The sequence below is a fragment of the Colobus angolensis genome, unplaced genomic scaffold, assembly GCF_000951035.1.
Source record: "Colobus angolensis palliatus isolate OR3802 unplaced genomic scaffold, Cang.pa_1.0 Scaffold8, whole genome shotgun sequence".
NCBI classification, from domain to species: Eukaryota; Metazoa; Chordata; class Mammalia; order Primates; family Cercopithecidae; genus Colobus; species Colobus angolensis.
The window spans coordinates 3,866,036-3,887,134 of record NW_012121820.1 but is presented as its reverse complement, the minus strand read 5'-3'; the positions used below and the strand labels follow the sequence as shown (position 1 = coordinate 3,887,134).

The 21,099-nt window shown below is 47.2% G+C and overlaps 2 protein-coding genes across 2 annotated transcripts in view; both read right to left on the bottom strand.

Annotated features, from left to right (window-relative positions):
* Window positions 1–10,800, bottom strand: part of KCNB1 (potassium channel, voltage gated Shab related subfamily B, member 1) — a 134,699-nt gene extending 123,899 nt beyond the window's left edge. The window contains exon 1 of the mRNA XM_011929188.1: window positions 10,716–10,800. Coding sequence (XP_011784578.1) covers window positions 10,716–10,800 — 85 coding nt within the window. The remainder of the gene's footprint in view (window positions 1–10,715) is intronic.
* Window positions 10,801–13,432: 2,632 nt separating this feature from the next.
* PTGIS (prostaglandin I2 (prostacyclin) synthase) overlaps window positions 13,433–21,099 on the bottom strand; it is a 44,054-nt gene continuing 36,387 nt past the window's right edge. Inside the window, exons 6-9 of the mRNA XM_011929187.1 lie at window positions 20,872–21,040; window positions 19,736–19,917; window positions 17,682–17,833; window positions 13,433–14,738 (exon numbers count right to left, since the gene is read on the bottom strand). Of these exons, the coding sequence (XP_011784577.1) occupies window positions 14,594–14,738; window positions 17,682–17,833; window positions 19,736–19,917; window positions 20,872–21,040 (648 nt within the window). The 3' untranslated portion in view covers window positions 13,433–14,593. The remainder of the gene's footprint in view (window positions 14,739–17,681; window positions 17,834–19,735; window positions 19,918–20,871; window positions 21,041–21,099) is intronic.

The following is a 21,099-nucleotide window of genomic DNA, read 5'->3' as shown; positions in this document are numbered from 1 at the left end:
CTCCTGTTTGCTACAGTCTCCACCTCTCCCTAAAGCCCCTCACTCAAGTCACTTTTCTTTTTTTTCTATTTTTTTTTCTTTTTTCTTTTTTTTTTGAGATGGAGTCTTATTCTGTCGCCCAGGCTGGAGTGCAGTGGTGTGATCTCAGTTCACTGCAACCTCCACCTCCTGGGCTCAAGTGCTTCTCCTGTCTTATCCTCCCAAGTATCTGGGATTACAGGCACATGCCCCCAAGCCTGGCTAATTTTGTATTTTTAGTAGAGACGGGATTTTACCATGTTGGCCAGGCTGTTCTCGAACTCCTGACCTCAATTGATCCACCCTCCTTGTTCTCCCAAAGTGCTGGGATTACAGGCATGAGCCACTGCGCCCGGCCTCACTCTTCTTATTTATGTTACCTGCCTGGTCCTGGTATAAATTTGAGTCCATGCTTCTTGCATGCAAAGGCCAAGGGACTCCAAAGAGGTAGTGTTGCCTCTCTCTGTTTCCCCAGATGCTGCACAGTGCCTGATTTAGAATTTTCATTTTCTGAATGAAAAGACTGTAAGTTATTTGAAGGCACACAGCCTTCATTTCTAACAATTTTCTGCCCTCATAAGAGGAGAGACTACCTAGAAATAAAGCCATTATAGGGGAAAGTTGGGCACCCTGGATTTTCCAGTTATGTGCGCTCGTAAATTCTTTTTACCTAAGCAGAGTTGGGTTGTCATTGTGTCATCTATATCCAAAAAAGCCCAACTGATATAATCCTCTTTCCACTTACCAGAAGGTTATAATCTACTTTTTTTTTTTCCCCCTGATACAGGGTTTCACTCTGTCACCCAGGCTGGAGTACAGTGACACCATCATGGCTCACTGCAGCCTCGACCTCCTGGGCTCAAGCAATCCTCCCATCTCAGCCTCCTGAGTAGCTGGGATCACAGGCATGCACCACCATGCCTGGAAAATTTTTGCATTTTTATAATAATAGAGATGCAGTTTCACCATATTGCCCAGGCTGGTCTTAAACTCCTAGGCTCAAGAAATCTGCTTACCTCAGCCTCCCAAAGTGCTGGGATTGCAGGCATGAGCCACCGCACTCATCCAGTTGTAATCTAATCTATATACACACACACACACACACACACACATATATATATACACACACACATTTATTTATTTATTTATAGGAAACGAGGCAAAAAGAGTAATAAAAAGCAGAATATTCTATAGAGAAGGGACACCCCATCCCAGTGATATCTCAAGTACAGGCCGGTTGTGGTGGCACACATCTGTAATCCCAACACTTCGGGAGGCCAAAGTGAGCAGATGGCTGAGCCCACTTTTTATTAAGCCCTGGGCAATATGGTGAAACACCATCTCTACAAAAAATCAGAAATTAGTCAGGTATGGTGGTATGTGCCTGTAGTCCCAGCTACTTGGAAGGCTGAGGTGGGAGGATCGCTTGAGCCCAGGAGGCTGAGATTGTAGTGAGTGGAAATTGCACCACTGTAGCCCTGCCTGGGCGACAGAACAAGACTCTGTCTCAAAAAAATAAGAATAAAATAAAATATCTCAAGTACAGCCATCTCATTTAAAGATAGGGAAATAAAAAGCTGATTTAGGAGAACAGGATCCCAGTGGTCAGCCAGTGAGTGGGCAGGCAAGTACCAACACCCCAGCACCTGACTCCCAGGCCAATGCCCTCTCAAAATGTTTTCTGCTCAATCCTCTCTGCAGGCATCCTCTGCTGAGAAGTGTTGAGATTTTTCTTAGAGGCTGAGTGAGGTCAAATCAACCCAATTTGTCCAGGTAAATACAAGCAATATTGCCTTTAAAAGGTGCTGGCAAGAGACGTGTTCACTTGAAGTCAAGTTTTTTTCTTTCTCTTGGACTCCATAATACCTGTCATCATTTATTTATAATCCCACTGAGTGTTCTACTCAAGTTTTTTGTCACATCTGGGCACTGAGCAAGGCTAATTAATCCCCCTTCCCCCATGAATTCCTGGGTAAGAATAATTGCTTTATGAGGGTGGTTATAGGAGTACCCGAAGCCTCAAGGAAAATCATTACATCTCTGAGTGGATGTCACTCAGGACAACCGGTCTTTGCCGTGGCCCTGCCAGACAAAGCACCAGCAGCCTGAGGGAGTTTTCCATCAGCTTGGACTCCATTCTTCTCACCCACCTCTCTTTTGTCACACCCCAAAATAATAATCATAATCACGAGTAAAAACGGGATAATGATGGAATCTTCCTCTCAGGGTTGCTGAAAAAAGTAAAAAGATAATGCACGTAAAGAGTTTCGCACCTTGCCTAAAAGTAGTAAGTACTCATTAAGGGAAGAGTAGTAGCAATGCTAACAACGACAATATCAGCTAACATTGATTGAGGGCTTCCCGTATACTAGGCCCTGTTCTAAATGCTTTGCATGTGTCTGATCTCATTTAAGGTTCTTTGTAGCTCTTTCACTCTCAGGCTGAATATTCTGATGTAAACGAGACCTATTGGGTGTTAGATGATACTTGAGTGAACAGATGTCTGATTCTAGTGCTTGTTCTATTTTCCACTAGCCTGATTGTCTTTATTAAGCCCTGGGTTTCCTGGCCCAAGTTCCTGGTAAGTGGATGAACTTGGTTTTCTTTTCTTTCTTCATTTTCATTTTCTAAATTAAATAAAATTTATTCTAGAAATGGAGTCTATGTTGCCCAGGCTGGCCTTGCACTCTTGGGTTCAAAGGATCCTCCCACCTCTGCCTCTCAAGAATCTGGAATTATAAGTATGTACCCAGTGTGCCTGACTGAGCCTAGTTTTCTGACCAACCCAAACACTTACCCATCTCTCCTTGCTTTCTTTTGCCTATCACCTATCCATCAACCTAATCATCCTCTCATCCATCCATATACTCAGCAACCAAATTATTCAACTACATACCCACCCATCCATCTACCCATCACTCATCTGTTCACTCATTCACCCACCTACTCATCCATCTTTCTTTCAATTCATTCATATATTCTATCCACTATCCATCTTTCTACCTCCTCATCCACCTACCTATTTATTTATTCATCTATCCACCCATCCATACACATCTGTCTTTCCACCCATCCATCTATCTGCCCATTCACCCAACCACACATCTACTCCCTCATCCACCCCAAATAGTCATGCATCTATCCACCACTCACTCCCCACTCATCCATCCATCCATCCTTCTAATCTATCCATGTATCTACCTGCCCACCCAGCCATCTCCACCCATCTACCACCTAACATTTGCAGTAATGCTCTGTGCTAATCCCTAGCTTGCTGTTTTGGGCTCCCTCCCTGGGAGGAAAGGTGGGTGCCATCAGAGGGTCCCCACAGAGGAAGACAGATAAGCCTGCGTGGAGTCCAGTGAGCCTCTTTGTGGCCTGGACCTTCAAAGTCACTGACTTCCAGTGTCTGTGGTCAAACAATGATGAAATGCACATGGAAAGTGAGAAGCCCTGCAATTATATGGAAAGAGACAGAGGCTCAGCCCTCCCAATGTTACAGCGGAATGCAGCCTTCCAGCCATCACTACCAAGCCACTCCACCATACGGTGGAGATGGATGGAGGCACATGCTTCCAGCAGAGCAATTAGAGGGAAACTAATATCTCTTTCCCACAGAGGAGACTGGGAACTCCAAGATGCGATGGAAAGGAGGTGAGTCAGCAAAATGAAGAAATCAAAGCCTCAGAGATCAAGAGCTAATTAACTGATCCTCCTAAGATAATGTTTCATTAAAATCCAGTTCTTCTGCCCTGTGGGGACTGATATCTCCCCTACCGCCTCTCCATTGCCCCTTTCCACCCATTCCTGATCTCATCTGCTTCTGTTCTGATCTTTCCCCAAGTCTTATCCTTCCTCCAATCCAACCTCCCCCCAGCTACTAGAGTAGACTTTTAAAGGCACAGGTCTGACCATGTCACTCCCTATTTATAAGCCTTTACGACTCATTGCCAGAGACAAAGGGCAAACTCCCAAGATAAGGCAAAGGCCGTTCATTCATTTAACACAGATTTCCTCGGTGCCTCTCCTCTCTCACAAGCTTGGGGATGGTAGGGCACAGAAATGAGTTTCTGACCCTTGCCCTGTTTCTCCAGTTTCCTTACCCACCACTCCTTTCCACATTCCTGCATTTCAGCAAAACCTTTCCAACCTCTGGCTTAGTGATAGCCAGTCCCCAGGGAACCTGCCCTTAGTATCCATGCTTTGCTGAGCTCACTTCCACATGGACTCTGGGCTTGGCCTTGTGACTTGCATTTACCAGTGGAATGTGGTGGCAGTAATGCCAGTTCCACGCCTAAGCCTTGAAAGGTTCGGGAAGCTTCTGCTTTTGTGCTCTTGGGAGCTCTGAACCACTATGTAGGCAGCCAGGCTACCCTGCTGGAAGGGACTGTGTGGGAAAACCACATGGAAAGTGAGAAGCCCTGCAATTACATGGAAAGAGACAGAGGCTCAGCCCTCCCAATGTTACAGCTGAATGAAGCCTTCCAGCCATCCCTACCGAGGCACCAGACATATGAATGAAGTCATCTGGACGTCCCAGCCTCACCTAACATCTGACTGCAGTTGCAGGAGAGACCCCCAAGTGAGAGCAGCAGCAGAACCATCCAGCTATAAGCCCCCTTCTCTTTCTGTTAGTTCTATTAGTTCTTATGAGAACTAATGAAAGTGCCAACCTGACTGGGCGCTGTGGCTCATGCCTGTAATCCCAGCACTTTGGGAGGCTAAGATGGGTGGATCACCTGAGGTCAGGAATTTGAGACCAGCCTGACCAATGTGGTGAAACCCTGTCTCTACTAAAAAAATTACAACAATTAACCGAGCATGGTGGCAGGCACCTGTAATCCCAGCAACTCAGGAGGCTGAGGCAGGAGAACTGCTTGGACCCAGGAGGCAGAGGTTGCAGTGAGCCAAGATCATACTGCTGCACTCCAGCCTGGGCAACAGAGTGAGACTCCATCTCAAAAAACAAGCAAACCAAAAGCGCCAATCCACAAAGCCATGAGAAATAATAAAATAGTTTTGTGTTAAGTCACTACATCTTGGAGTTGTTTGTTACACAGCACCAGATATCTGATACAGGGGACTTGCTCCTGCTATTTCCACAGCTTAGAATGTTTCTCCAACCCCAGCCATCTTCTTTACCCCACACAGTGAACTCCTATTTACCTTTCAGAGCCCATATTCAGCATCACTGTCCCTGCCTCCCATAGGCTGAGTTAACATCTCTCTCCTCTGTGAAACTGTATGAGACTAACCTACAATACTCATTTTTCCGTCTCCTCCACTGACTATGAATGACAATATTTACTCATGTAATGCTCACAAGAACCCTACGAGGGAGATGATATTATTATCCATTATCCTATTTTACAGGTGAAGAAGCTGGGGCACAGAGAAATGCCCCCAAATCACCCTGGTATTAAGTGGTTCAGCAGAGATTTAAGTCCACATAGAGCCCAAGTTCTTGTCCACTGTGGCTTCTAAGTAAAGTATAAAAAAGGTATGACATTTATTGGTCTAATTTAACACAAAATCCAGAAGGAGGTGTGATGCCAGGACCTGTCCCAGCAGCAGCCTAGCTGTCTCAGGGTCCTTGTTTGATTTCTGTGAGGTTCTCTTGTCCACATAATCACAAAATGGCTGCCATGCTCAGCCTCTCACATGACAACTCCCAGAGAGGGAGGAAGAAGGAACATCTCCTGTATTTCTGAAGCTCCCCACTGATTTTCCCAGCCATCTCATTGGTTAGTACTAGATTACATGACCACCACTAGCCCAGTTACTGGCAAGGGGAACCTGATATCCATGTTTGGCTTGGCCCTGTCTTGATTTGGAGGTTGGGCCCATTTTCTTTGAGCACAAGGCTACCTAATATCTGAAGAAAGCCAGGGTTTCTTCTAGTGAGGAAGTTGGCCAATCAATTAGTGTCTCTTCTGCAGTAGTCAGCTCTCAGAACACCGGAAATAAAGTCATGTACAGACTGTTCATTCCAAGGATCCAGATGCCCCAAAGGTCACTCTCCCAGGTTGACATAATGTCAGTTGTCTCAGTCCGTTCGTGTTGCTATAAAGGAATACCTAAGGCTGCGTAATTTATAAAGAAAAGAGGCTTATTTGGCTCCATGTTCTGCAGGCTGTACAAGATGTGGCACTGGCATCTGCTTCTGGTGAGGGCCTCAGGCTGCTGCCACTCATGGCGAAAGGGGAAGGGCAGCCCATGGATGCAGAGATCTCATGGCAAGAGAGGAAGCAAAAAAGAGACAAGGGAGGCACTGGCTCTTTTCAACAATCAGCTCTTGCAGGAACTACTACAGTGAGAACTCACTTATTACTATGGGGAGGGCACCAGGCCTTTCATGAAGGATCAACTCCCATGAACCAAACCCCTCCCATTAGACCACACCTCCAACATTGGGTATCAAATTTCAACATGAGGTTTGCAAAGGTCAAACATCCTAACTATAGCATGGGTGCACCTGCCTTGTCTCTCCCAGGCCACTGTGAAGCTCCATGGAAGGTCCTGGGGCAATAAGATAGCACACTGCCAGTTCTTCCCCAACTCATCGCCCTCCCGTCCTTGCAGACACACACCTCTGAACCATGTCTCAGATGGCCATGACTCCCAAATGCCAGACCAATAATGTGGTTGCATTTTCACTGGTCCATCACGGAATGAATGAGAAAAATAGGGACAATGGAATGAGATTTGTATAAAGCTAAATTGATTCCATTTAAAGGATGATGGTGGTTTACTTTCCTACTTAAACTCTCTCTTGGCTTCCCAGAAAACTTAGCATAAAGCCCAGCCTCCTCTTCCTGACAAGGTCTGCTCCCAGAGCAGCTCCTGCCACCCCCTCACTCAGCCTCAGCCTCCCTGGGATGCTCTCTTTCTCCAGCACACCGAACCCCTTGCCTCTCTAGGGTTCTTTGGATTTGTAGTCTCTTTCTCCTAGAATGTTCTTCCCCTAGTTCTTTACAAAGTTGCTATCTCTCATCTTGACCTCAACTCATCTCGCCACCTGCCTGGAGACTTTTCCTGACTGCCTCCAAGGCCACGGGCACATCCACCTCTATGTCAGCATCCATCACCTCCTGCTGTTTGCTTGTCTTCGGAGTCCCCCTCAGCACCTGACACTGTATTTATGCTGATTTGTTTCTTCACTGGATGGTCTCTGCTGCCCAAATGTGAAATCTATGAGGGCGGAGACCTTGCCTGGACTAGCACAGTCCTGGACTACCACAGACCTTACTCCCTGGTCTCCAGCTTCCCAGCCCTCGGCATGGACGGTGAGATGGATCCTGTTAGAATATAAGTTAAATCATGGCCCTTCTCTACCCAGACCCTTCCATGGTTGCTGGCCACGCTGCCTCCCTCCTGCTCCTAGAACCCACCCCGGAGCTTCCCATCTTCACATTTGCCATTGCATCTCTCCAGAACATTCTTTCCTCAGATGCCCCGATGGTTTGCTCCTCTCATTTCCATTGAGTTTCCGTTCAAAGCTCCCCCAGGGAGGCCATTCCTGCCCACTCTCTTTAAAATCTCACTTCCCATCTCCTGACTCCTTTATTCTTCTCCAAAGCACTTGTCTCCATTTGAACTGCTTTATATTTTACTCATTTGCCTCATTTCTTATGGTTTCTCCCATGAGAATGTCAGCACCATGAAGACAGAGATGTATCATTTTTTTGGTCTGTGTTACTTACTGCCAGGTCTTGTTGTCTAGAACAGTGCCTGGTACCACAAGAGGTGTTCAAAATATTTACTTAACAAGTGTATAACAGCTTTCTTGAGGTATAATTGATATATCATAAAATTTGTCCACATGGCCAGGGATGGTGGCTCACACCTATAATCCCAGCACTTTGTGAGACCAAGGAGGGAGGATCACTTGAGCCCAGGAGTTTGAGATCAGCCTGGGCAACATGGCAAAACACCCTCTCTACAAAAATATACAAAAACAAAAATTAGCCAGGCAGGTGTGGTGGCTCAGGCCTGTAGTCCCGCCTGTAGTCCCAGCTACTCAGGAGGCTGAGGTGGGAGGATAGCTGGAGCCTGGGAGGCAGAGATTGCAGTGAACTGAAATCACACCACTGCACTCCAGCCTGGGTGACAGAGTGTGACCCCTGTCTCAAAAAAAAAAAAAAAAAAAAAAATTCCCCTTTATTAGTACATTCACAGAGTTTCACAACCATCACAGTGATCCATTTTAGTAGGTTTCATCAGTGGTTACTCCCTATTTCTCCCTATTTCCCCATCCCTAGAAATCACTAGCCCGCTTCATGTCTCTATAGATTTGCCTGTTCTGGACATTTCATATACATTCAGTCCTATAATAAGTGGCCTTTCATGACTGGCTTCTTTCACTTAGCATAATGTTTTCAAGGCTCATTTGTGTTGTAGCATATGTCAGTACTTGATTCCTTTTTACTGACAAATATTATTCCATTGGAATGGGGGATACATCACATTTTGCTTATCCATTTATCAGTTGGTGGACATCTGGGTTGTTTCCCCCTTTTGGGATATTCAATATAGACTTTTGAGTGAGTGGTTGTGTTAATTCCAATATGAAACCTACCTTTCTGCTTTAGGGGTATTAAAATATCCTTTCATAAGCTGACAGTAGGAGTAAATGTATTTCTTAATGTCCTTACCTGGCAAAATCAAATGCTAGGTCTTTCTGTTGACTTTAATGGTACAAGGGTATGAAAGGCCAAAGTCTTGGAGCTGCAGATCACTAGGACTCAGGCTATAACAAAGGCTGGGTCAGTGGCTCAGGGAAGCCAAGCCCTGTCCCTCTGGCCCTGCCATGACTCAGACCATGACTGGTAAACAAGAGAGCATAATGCAGCACATCTCAAACTGGGGTATGGTACCCCGCTGAGGGCACATACTGATGTCTTGAAGAGAAAGACTACATTTCCCAACCTCCTGTCTGTCCAGCAAAGATGTGGTCATGTGATTGAGTTCTGACCAATGGGATGAATGCAGGAGATTTTTCTCTTCTTTGCTTCATCCTCCTTCCTGCTGGGTGGAATGTGGACAAAATGGCCGGAGCTCAAGCAGCCATATTGGCCCTTGAGGTGGAAACCACTGGTTACAGATGCTAGAGGGTCCAGAAAGGAGGGACCTCATGATTGTGGAGATGCCACACCACCTCTGGCCTCCTGTATCTGCTTGAGAGAGAAAAAAAAATGTGGCTGGGCATGGTGGCTCATGCCTGTAATCCCAGCACTTTGGGAGGCTGAGGTGGGCAGATCACCTGAAGTCAGGAATTCAAGACCAGCCTGGCCAACATGGTGAAACCCCATGTCTACTAAAAATACAAAAATTAGCTGGGTGTGGTGGTGCATGCCCATAATCCCAGCTACTCAGGAGGCTGAGGTAGCAGAATTGCTTGAACCTGGGAGGCAGAGGTTGCAGTGAGCTGCGATCACGCCACTGCACTTCAGCCTGGGAGACAGAGCAAGACTCCATCTCAAAAAAAAAAAAAAGTCTGGGGTCTTGAATGAAAGTGTGTTAATGTATAACATGTTGCTATGTTGCTTTGAGAAGTCTGTCATTCACTGCCAAATCCCATCCCACCTGATGCACCTCCATGACCTCCTCACAGATGAGGAAACTGACATGAGGCACATCTGCCCTAGGATATTATTTCTATACAAAGATTTGAGAGAAAAAAACAAATTTCCCTTTTTATTTATCCCAAGGCTTATTTAATCCATGTCACCCCTTCTTTTTATATTAAAATGAATGCATGCATTCTGGGGAAGGATGGAGAACACCCAGTGAATTTTAAAGAGAGCTTTTGTGTTGTCTGCTTGTTACCAGGGTCTGCCCCAAAGGCCTCTAATGCAGCGGTCCCCAATCTTTTTGGCACCGGGGACTGATTTCATAGAAGACAATTTTTCCACGGACCCAGGGGTGGGGGTGGGAGTGTCGTTTCAGGATGGTTCAAGTACATTACGTTTATTGTGCACTTTATTTATATTATTATTACATTGTTTGAAATAGTGAGCTAATTATACAACTCACTGTAATGTGGAATCAGTGGGAGCCTCAGCTTGTTTTCCTGCGACTAGATGGTCCTATCTGGGGGTGATGGGAGACAGTGATAGATGATCAGGCATTAGATTCTCATAAGGAGGGCACAACCTAGATTCCTCGCCTGTGCAGTTCACCACAGGGTTCGCCCTCCTATGAGAATCGAATGGCGCCACTGATCTGACAGGAGGTGGAGCTCAGGCAGTAATGTGAGCAATGGGGAGCGGCTGTAAATATACATGAAGCTTTGCTCACTCGCTCGCCATTCACCTCCTGTTGTGGACCCCAGTTCCTAATAGGCCAAGGACCTGCACTGATCCGTGGCCCAGGGGTTGTGGACCCCTGCTCTAATGGGTACCCAATCCCTCTGCTGCCAGCAGGAGGATCACTGAAAGAAAGATCCTGAACACGTCTCAGGCAGCAGAGGGGCCTGCATTTGAATCCCAGGTCTGCTACTTCTTATCCACATGTTCTTGGGCAAACCACTTCACCTCTCTGACCCTCAGTCTCTTCCTCTATAAAAACGGGGATACTCATCTATGCTTTGGAGGGTGGGTAAAGGTGTGACTCAATTCTATCTGTGAGAGGCCTGGGCCCACAGCAAGGGACAGAGTAGATGCTCTGTGCTCTCCTGTCCCAGGAGCTGACCTCACCATTCCAGGCACAGCCAATGCCCTCCATCAGAATCACACTCAGAGGCAGTTCCACAAACAAGGATGGTTTAATAGATTTCGGCATGTTTCCACTTGACAATGTTATACGAAAATAGAATCTTTATTAAAATAGCAAGGCATAACAATCACTGCTACTCAGGAAACACTGTGTTTATTCTTTTTCATCATCAAAATCAATGACTTTGGGCAAGACCTGGGAACTCTCAGAGCCTGTTTCTCCATCTGGGGAACAGGCAGGTAGGACATTGCCAGCTCCCTGTGAGTGGGGGCCACTGGTGGGAGGAGATGGCCCTGGTGGCCCATGTGATGAGCAACTTACTCTTCCTTCTGTCCCTGGAGAAGTTCAGGGAGATGCCAGTTGACCTTAAGGCAATGCTAACACTTGCTTATCTCGTTTTGTAACAGAGAAGAGATAGCTCTCAGCCTTGGCCACACCAGCATGAAGCACCCCTCCCCAGTGAATTTATTTTTCTTTTTTATGGTCACTTTATATTTTTGGCAGTGAGTGATACATGTTATCTACTATAGGCAGCAATTGGGGAAAAAAGGTTCCTTTTAAAAATGAAGTTTAAAAAGCGAGTCTGTTTAAAGGAGAATATTTGGTAAACAACAATATTAAAATATAGCAAATAATAGTAATAATAATCACAGTGGTAAGGAAACACTTCATTAGGTCAGCTTAAGAGTATTTTATTCTTGGCCGGGCGCGGTGGCTCACACCTGTAATCCCAGCACTTTGGAAGACCCAGGTGGGCGGATCACAAGGTCAGGAGATTGAGACCATCCTGGCTAATATGGTGAAACCCCATCTCTACTAAAACTACAAAAATTAGCCAGGCATGGTGGCGGGCACCTGTAGTCCCAGCTACTCGGGAGTCTGAGGCAGGAGAATGGCGTGAACCCGGGAGGCAGAGCTTGCAGTGAGCCGAGATCAGTCCACTGCACTCCAGCCTGGGCGGCAGAGCAAGACTCTGTCTCAAAAAAAAAGAAAAAAAAAAAGAGTATTTCATTCTTGCCACTGAGCTTAAAAAAGAAAGAAAGAAAAGAAAAGAAAAGAAAGAAAGAAAGAAAGAAAGAAAGAAAGAAAGAAAGAAAGAGTATTCCTAACATATGTCCAGCAATTTTGATTCTTAAGCAAGGGATGAAGAAATGCAATGGCATCCAGGTACCTTCCTAACTAGCATGTAGCAGGTGGCTAACCCACTCATCTCTCCCTCTTTTCTTTATAGCTTCTTTTTTTTTTAGGAAAAAAAAAGAAAAAGAACGATTAAAACAAGGGTAGGTTTAAATCATCGTCTCCTGAGCTGCACTTCAGTATCTCAGGTAACAGCTGGAGCTGCCTGGTGGGAGCACGTCTTTTCCTTGAGTGTAATTCACTAATGACTGTGGCTCCAAGGAGGTGTGACCTTTAAAGGGGATTGGCCCTTCTTTGAAGGCAGGTGAGAATCTAGTCTCAGTGACAACCCAGCCTGATTTGGAAGGGGGGAGTCATAAGGGTTTTCCCCCAGCACACCAGGGTTGCAGCCTGCGCAAGACCTTCCATAGCTATTTCTGCCAGCTTGCTTCCTTCCCTTCCCAGCCATGATGAGGTAACTGAGGGTTGCCAGGGAAACCAGCTCTGTCCTCCCACTGGAGGCCGCCAGCTCTGATTTCCCGCAGAGTTAAGAAGGAGGCGGCAGTGGGGGTCACCCAGGCGTGAAGATGGGTTTCCCTGGGGATATCCCGCCTCCTGCCAATCACAGTGTCTCTCTGGGAATCCTGGGGGTGCCTGGAGGTTGAGGCCCAGGGAAGCCCCCAAACCCCAGTGCTCCTCTGAGAAGAGACAAGCCTCTGGGACATTCAGAGGTCTAGGGTTCTTTTCTCTTCCTCCAGCTAAAGCTCATTATGTGTCTTACGATATGTGCCCATGTTTAGGTGCCTCTGGCTCTGTCAGCTCTCTGAAGCCAGAAAGAATTGCACCATCACCAGCCCCCTTGAGCCCAAGGAACAGGAGTTGCCTATCTAGCATTTGCTCCTGGGACAGTGAATCGGCCTGCTGAGTTCTACAGCTTATGAATTATGTGGCCCCAGGCAAGTCATCTCACCTCTCAGTTTTCTCATCTATGAAGTGGGCACAACCCTCCTTCTCTTACAGAGATGCTGTGAGGAGTAGAAATACTGTCTGTGGGGCCTATTGCAGGCATTTAAAGGGCCTCAACAGACAGGACCTTATAGTAATAAAACTAGGATCATAAAAAAAAATGTTTGCAGGCCATTTTTCTCTTTAAGCTGTTTTTTATTTTAATTAATTAATTAATTAATTAATTGAGACAGAGTCTTGCTCAGTTGCCCAGGCTGGAGTGTCGTGGCACAGTCTCAGCTCACTGCAACCTCCCCCTCCTAGGTTCAAGCAATTCTAGTGCGTCAGCCTCCTGAGTAGCTGGGATTACAGGCGCCTGCCACCACACCCGGCTAATTTCTGTATGTTTAGTAGAGACGGGGTTTCACCGTGTTGGCCAGGCTGGTCTTGAACTCCCGACCTCAAGTGATCCGCCCACCTCGGCCTCCCAAAGTGCTGGGATTATAGGCGTGAGCCACTGTGTCTGGTCTAGGCTTTTTGTTCTAAAGCTGGGGCAAAGGCAGATTTTCATCACTGATACATTTGTTCAAAGGGTGGTGCACTCAGGCTGGGTTGGACCAATTAGCTGGTCCCCACCACCTCTTACAATGTCAATTCTAAGAGTTAGAACAGGGTCTCACACTCAGATGCCTTCAGTGCCAGGAGGCGCTGTGAATGCAGAAGCAGACCCGGTCAGAACCCTGGTGAAGCTGAGAGCACGTGTCCCACGTAAGGGAGGCAGCTGTGATTCAGATCTGGCCACGAGTTACCCTTGGGAATGTGAGCCCAGTGTGGTCAGATAAACCAAGTTTTCAAGAGAAGCTGGACGTTTTGAATGAACTCTCCCGAAGATGATAACAACTAAGGTATTTTCTTTAAGTGCAGTCCAAATAAAACACGTCTGCAGACTGGATCGTGACCACAGTTGGGGCTTCTGCACTAGAATGCATGAAATCAGCACCTTCTTTTTTAGCTTGACGTGCCTAAGGAGTCCTGGCTGGCTCCTTCCAGCCATCTTGTCTGGGCTGTGTCTTCCTTAGCTCCCTACCTGAGTACTGATACTGAGAAAGCCCATCCCATCTGGTGCCTGTCACTCTAGAACAGAGAACTCCACTCCTCAGAGCCCAGGGTTTGGAGGGTGTCCCTGTTCTGTGCTGGGAACGTATCAGCCTTGGGGGAAGCTCTCCTGCATTTTCTCAGGTAGTGTGAGCAGTGAGGCAATCCGGCAAATGGGGCGCCCAGGGAAGCAGATCTTCTAAGGGACTCCTTTGGCTTTAGCTGGTTTAAGGATGATTGGGGGACTGACTGCTGAATGACATCAGTGGACAGACTGCTAGGTCCTGAATGGCCTTTCTATGGCCAGCATCTGCTTTGACTGGATAAGGCCTGGGCCATGCTAGCTGATAAGAACTGGGAAGGTGACCCCTCCAGGAGTTGGGGACAGAGCAGTGAGGATTCCTAGTCCTGCTTTGTCTGAATAGCTTTTGTGGATATCACGAGGTGAGAGGAACCAGGTGAGTTGGGAACAGACAAAGCCTGATTTTGGAAAGAACTTTTCAGCGGATAATCCATAGAGCTTTCAATGTCTTTTCTTTGTTCACCCTCTCTTAATGTTTCCCTCCTCTGGACCCAGTCTTCTGGGAGAAAAGCAGGGAAGTGGTAATGCTAGCACCTGCACCCAAGCCAACTGTGCACACAGAAAGCTGGGAGGCTGGGGCAGGCTGAGCAGAGGCGAGCACGTGGATCCATCTGCTCCCTGTCATGGGCGGATGCGGTAGCGGATGGGCACGTCATGTTCTGGCTGCATCAGACCGAAGCCATACCTGCTGAGGTCAAACTCAGGGATCTCCACATCCGCGCTGATCAGCTCCAGGTCCAAGTGCACCAGCACGAGGAACACAAATCTGCAGAGAGATGGCATGGAAGGTGTGAAGGAGAGGAGTAGAGCGGGGAATTATTGGGAATAAGGTAGGGGAGCCATGGCTGCCTCCTAAGTCTGACACCAACTTTGGGAAAAAGGAGAAGAAGAGAGGCGTGAGGAAGTTGAACAAATGCATTTGCTGCTCACCACATTTGCCAGCCCCCTGTAAGGTTAGGCAGACCCATGGATGAGTTCTGGTGAATGGGCTGTGTGCAGAAGTGGCCTGTGCCACTCCTGTGTCAAAGCATTCACGAGCCAGCGTGTGGCTCTCCAGCTGTCCCCCCTGCCTGGCAGCCATGCAGGCTTCATGTTGACGTGGCGGAGCTGAAAGAGGGAAAGAGCCTGGCCCGAGTCTCTGCACAGAGTGGGGAAGCCCCCCAAACCCACAGCTGATACCGTGTGAGTAGAACTACACCTCTGTTGGTAAAAGCCACTGAGACTCGGCAGGTGCAGAGCTAAGCCTATGCTGATTAATACAGCAACTCCTCTGGATCCTCCAGTCCACGCCCTTCCCCGCCTTTCTCCAAACTCCTGGAACCCTCACTGTCTATCTTGGCCAGGGCTGCTGCTAACCCTTAGATGTCTCTGTGAGATTAGAAACAGGCATCGCTCTCTCAAGACATTTTACTGCCATCTCCGAGAAAATTGTCCTAAATAGACCAACTTTGCAAGAACAAGCGCTCTCTACTGCCATCTTCTGAGAAAACTGTCATACTAAACATTCGAAGCTGCCATGCCTATGATGTAATCAGTGCCCCCATAAACATAGAGCCAGCCCTACGGATGTCAACGGTTGCTGCCTCCCTGCCTCATCTTACAATGCCCATGTTCGTAAGGGTCAGGAGAATGTCTCATAACTCTTTTCCCACCACTATCCCCTACCCCAACCCAGGTGCCCAATGCAGGACTGAGCACATGGCGGGGATTCTTCTTTCTCACTGAAGGAGTGAAGAAGAGGGCAGAGGAGGAGAGAGGGGGGTTAACACTCTGGACAGAAGATCTGGGCTGTGCCGCTTATGGGAATGTGGCCCTCGCCAAGTTCTTTCCCACTCTGGGTCTCGGTTCTCCCATCTGGTCAAAGAGGGGAAAGGCAAGTTGAGTCTCTTCCAGCTCTGAGGCTGTAGGATACTAGAGGGTGAGTTTCTATGGGACGGCAGTTTTGTGCCCACCCCTGGATTTGAACCCCGGCACCTCCACTTCCTGGGAACACGGCAAATGATCTGACCTGTCTAGACTCAGTTTTAGATGGACCAGCAGGGTTGTCATGACAATTCAGTGAGATAAAAATAACAACAAATTAGCTAATTTATTGGAACACTGTGCGCTAGGCACCAGCTAAGCATTTAGTACCCGCTATCTCTTCACATCTGTCCAAAAAGTTGATGAGGTAGGAACGTCAATCGGTTCTGCTCTAACACTTGTTTTGAACAGGTGAATTTGTTCCAATAGGATTGATATATTAGGGCACCATTTGAATATAATACAAGTTCCACATTTGCTCATGTGCAATTTCACTTGTGAGAAGCATGAAATAAATACAAAAAACTGCATCCCGCTGAACCTGGCTGTGCAGAAATCCATAAAACATATACACGCGCACACAACTAAGCATCGATCTACAGACACAATTATTACAGCACTTATATAGTTCTTAGCCATGAACATGTATAAAACTTTACTACCATTTTTTACTGGGTTCTTCTTTCTTTTTTTATTTTTAATGTGTCACTGATGAGGTTTTTGAGAGTTGGGCCCCAGTCCCCCTCTTCCCCTAATCCCTGCAGGTTTTTCTTTTCCTTTTTTTTTTTTTGAGACAGAATCTCACTCTGTCGCCCAGGCTGGAGTGCAATGGTGCGATCTTGGCTCACTGCAACCTCCGCCTCCCAGGTTCAAGAGATTTTCCTGCCTCAGCCTCCTGAGTAGCTGAGATTACAGGCATGCTCCGCCACGCCCAGCTGATCTTTGTATTTTTAGTAGAGACAGGGTTTCACCATGTTGGCTAGGCTGGTCTCAAACTCCTGGCCTCAAATGATCCACCCACCTCGGCCTCCCAAAGTGCTGGGATTACAGGCGTGAATTCCTGCAGTTTTTGTTGCATGATTTCATACAGCAAGGTGGTTTTTAGGAATGCATATGAGCTGTATTATGCTCATAATCAACTCCATTTTCTTGAGGAAACTGAGGCCAAAGGTCAATGTAACATGCCCATTCACTTAGCATAATGCATGCATATTAATAATATTAATAATTACGATAATTAACATTTTTTCAAATGCCTGCAATGAGCCAGGCAGTGGGCTAAGAACTTAGAAAGATCCAGCTCATTTATCCTGACACTCCTGGGATGTAGTTATAATCAGAACCCTCATTTTACAGTTGAGGAAACAGAGGCTCAGAAGGTAACCCAGCTTATGATTGCACAGGGGCTGGACGGAGGACAGGGCAAATGTCATAACCCCGGTCCAATCTGTTTGTGATCCTGGTGGCCAAAGCTCCTGGGGTTCAAAGGAGATAATTTATGAGACTTTCGGCCCCACAGGCATTAAAATAACCAACTGGGAACAGTGAAGTTCAGCCAGTTCCTAACACGAAGTTCTGAACACGCAGCAGCAGCTGCAGACGGACAGCTACGGTCAGCTGAAAGGAATGTCCAGTATTTGGAATCCGGACACCAGTCTTGGAGGGAAGAACCTGCTGCCAGATCTGATTATTTCCAAAAGAAATCCGAAATCTGGCTTTTTTACATGAGCTCTTCTGATTTAAAGCACACAGTTGTGAAACCACAAATAAGAGATGGCTCACGGGCTGTCCGTGTGGAGCCTCTGCCAAATCATTCTCCTGGCCGAGCCTTCAGTCCCAGGAGAGAAGGGCGCGTATCAACCAGGGGATCAGGAGCCACCCTGGACCCGCCCTGGGCCCCACTCACTGTTTGATGCTGTTGACTGCGTAACTCCTCCCCAGGCAGTGATTGTGCCCCGCTCCCCAGGGCATGTTGTAATTCTTCAGCCGTTTCCCATCCTTGTAAAAGTCTTTCTTCTCTGATCCGTCAGGGTTCAGGAATCGGTTGTATTTAAATACCTGAAATAGGAAGAAGGTCCTCTTCTGACCCTATTCCCAGAACAAGCCCACCCCAAGAAAAATGTACGAGGATGTTCATGGCAGTCATGTTTATAGGAGGGAAAATCTGGAAACCCTATACAGGTCAATTGATAGGGGATTGGTTAAAAAATTATGGCGAAAGGTTTGTGTGTACTGACATGGAAAGAATTTCTACAATTGGTTGTTGAGTGAAAAAAGCAAGTTTCAGAATAGTATATATTGTATGATCCTATACACACACCAGTCTTTTCATGGTCTGTGAATGTGTTGTGTGTATGCCTGTAAAGCCATGAAAACAATTCACAAGGCACACTCCAAACCGTGGTTAGAGAACTCTGTAGAACTGGAGAAGAAGGGAAATATATATTTTTTACATTAAAGTATATATTTCTCTGTATTTCTTTATACTCTATGATATATATTACTTTTGTAATGTAAAATAAAAGAAATTAAAATATTTTAAAAAGAAAATGCCAATTTCCTTTGGTTACACTGCACAGTGGTAAGGCAAGGTTGTACCTGAGCACAGAGCTTGGCATGTAGTAGCTGCTGACTGAAAGATGGGTGGAAGGATAGGTGAATGAACCAGTGGATAGATTAAGAGATGGAAACTTGGATGGAAAGATGGATGAATGGAGGGATGGATGGATGGATGGGTAGATGGGGTGGATGGACGGATGGGTAGATAGGTGAATGAATGGGTAGATTGATGGGTGGATGGGTGGATGGATGAATACATGGATGAATGGACAAATGGATGGATGGATGAGTAGATGGGTGGACGGGTGGATAAGTAGAAGAATGGGTGGACGGACATATGAGTGAGTGGGTGGATGGAAGAATGGATGGGTGGATAAATGGATGAATGGGTGGGTGGATGAATGGATGAATGAGTAGATGGATGAATGGACAGATGGATGGATAGATGGGTGGACAGATGGATGGATTCATGGGTAGGTGGGTGGATGAAAGAGTAGCTTGGTGGGTGGATGGATGGATAGGTGGGCGGATGGGTGGATGGATTAATGGATGGGTAGATGGGCGAGTGTGTGGATGGATGGATGGATGGATGGATGGATGGATGGATGGATGCATGGATGGATGGATGCATGGGTAGATGGGTGGCTGGATGGATAGATGAGTGGATGGGTGGCTGGATGGATAAATAAATGGGTAGATGGGTGAACGAAAGGGTAAACTGGGTGGGTGGATGGATGAATGGATGGGTAGATGGATAGATGAATGGATAGGTAAATAGGTGAGTGTGTGGCTGGGTGGATGAATAAATGGATAGACAGATGCATGAGTAGATGGGTAGATAGATGAATGAATGGATGGATGGGTGAGCATGTAGTTTAGGGTCTGACACACAGTAAGCACCCAATCTGTTAGCAATCATGAAAGTTTACTTCTTCTCAAAGTCTGGGGAGAGGGAAAAGTGTTGAGAAACTGACACTATAACATTCTGAAATAAGGAAAATGGCTCAGCTATCACAAAGCACTCAGTGTGAATGAATATCCCCTCATGTCCTACCGTTCCTCAGAGACCCTTGAACATGAGGGGATCTGGGTCTGCCTCCAAGAGAAGCTGTGAAAAAAGGTAGGAGCCAGAGAGATATCAGAAGGCTGGGGAGAGAGTGGGGCCATCAATATCTGCTTCTGCATGATCCCATTTAATCTTCCTATCAATCTTACGAGGCAGGTGCTATGACGAGGTCCATTTCACAGGTGAGGAAGCAAACACAGAGAGGTGAAGCAATCTAGGCCATGTCACATAGCAAACAAAGAGCAGAGCCAGGCTGCCACTCAGATCTGGCTCATCCCAAAGTCACTGATTTTCCTCCCACAGACCCCATATGACCAGGCGCCCCTGCCATTTACCTCTGGGTCTGTGTAGATTTCTGGGTCTCTCTGGGGGCTCAGGAAGGGGAAGAGGAGAAGGCGGTCACCACGTCGCAGGTTGAATTCTCGCCCATCTGCCATGGGCATGGCCAGGTCCACCACAACCTCGCGCGTGATGAAGGGGGCAGCTGTAAGCCTGAGGCTCTCACTCAGCACGCTGTCTGCATAGGGCAGGTGCAAGGAAGGGTCAGCAGGCTATCCCTTCACCTGCTCATATGCCACCCCCAACTCTTATTTTACAGAGGAAGATGAAGAGGCTCAGAGAGGGTGCCTGCCTCGTCCACATAGTCACACAGCAAGGTGGAAAAGGACACTGATGACATGTGGTCTCTGTGGTCCCTCAGAGACCCTTGAACATGAGGGTATCCAGGTCTGACCCCAAGGTAAGTTGTGAGGGAAAGTGGGAGCTAGGGAGATATCAGAAGGCTGGGGAGAGAGTAGGGCCATCAATCTCTGTTCCTGCCTTCCCGGCATATATTTCTCTTCTGAAAACGGGCCCCTGGTTTTCCTCTAGGGTCCACCCCTCTCTCACTCTCAGGGGTTAGACTGCTGATTCTATGCTCAACTCCTGGGATGAGGCTGTGACTGGCCAATCACAGCATCCCTCTGAGCCCTGTGATTGGTTCAGGATGGACACATGACCCAAAGAAAGCCAATGAGATACAGTCTGGGGACTCTTGGTGGGAACATTGTAAGAGATGCAGAGTCTCACAAAGCCAGGAGGAAGTCAGCCTTGAGCTGCCAACAGCTACTGCCAGCCTGAGACTGGGGTCAGCCCAGTGGGATGACAGGTGGAGAGGAACTGAGTAGTCCTGACAGTATTGTTAAAGTGCCTGGATCCACCTGTGCCTGAAGCCAGCCCTTTGGACTTTTTAGTGACATGTCTCAAAGTACCTTTTCACCTCAGTCAATTGAAGTTAGGTTTTCTGTCACTTGACCCCTAGCTGAGACTGGTGTATGGAGATGCCAGGTGTGTGAAGATAGGAGGCTCAGGGAGACCCTAGGTTGGAGGACACTGATGGACTCTGGAAGACAGGAGCCCATGTTGGGGAGGATTTTGGGGGTCCATGATGACGCAGTCTTAGGGGCTATCTTGGAGGGTGTGACCATCTCACCAAGCACAGGTGTGCCATCTAGAACCTTCTGTGGGAGGGTGGTCATCTGCGAGACAGGCTGCTCTGCTTGCCAAAGGATACTCTCGAGCTCTCCGCGGACAGCAGCCAGGGCTTCAGGATTCTTGAGAAGGAAGAGCAGGAGCCAGAAAGCAGCGGGACCCATATTCCCCTGCAAGGAGAAGGGCCCCTGTTATGTCATTATGAGGGCAGAGCTGACTCGTCTCTGCC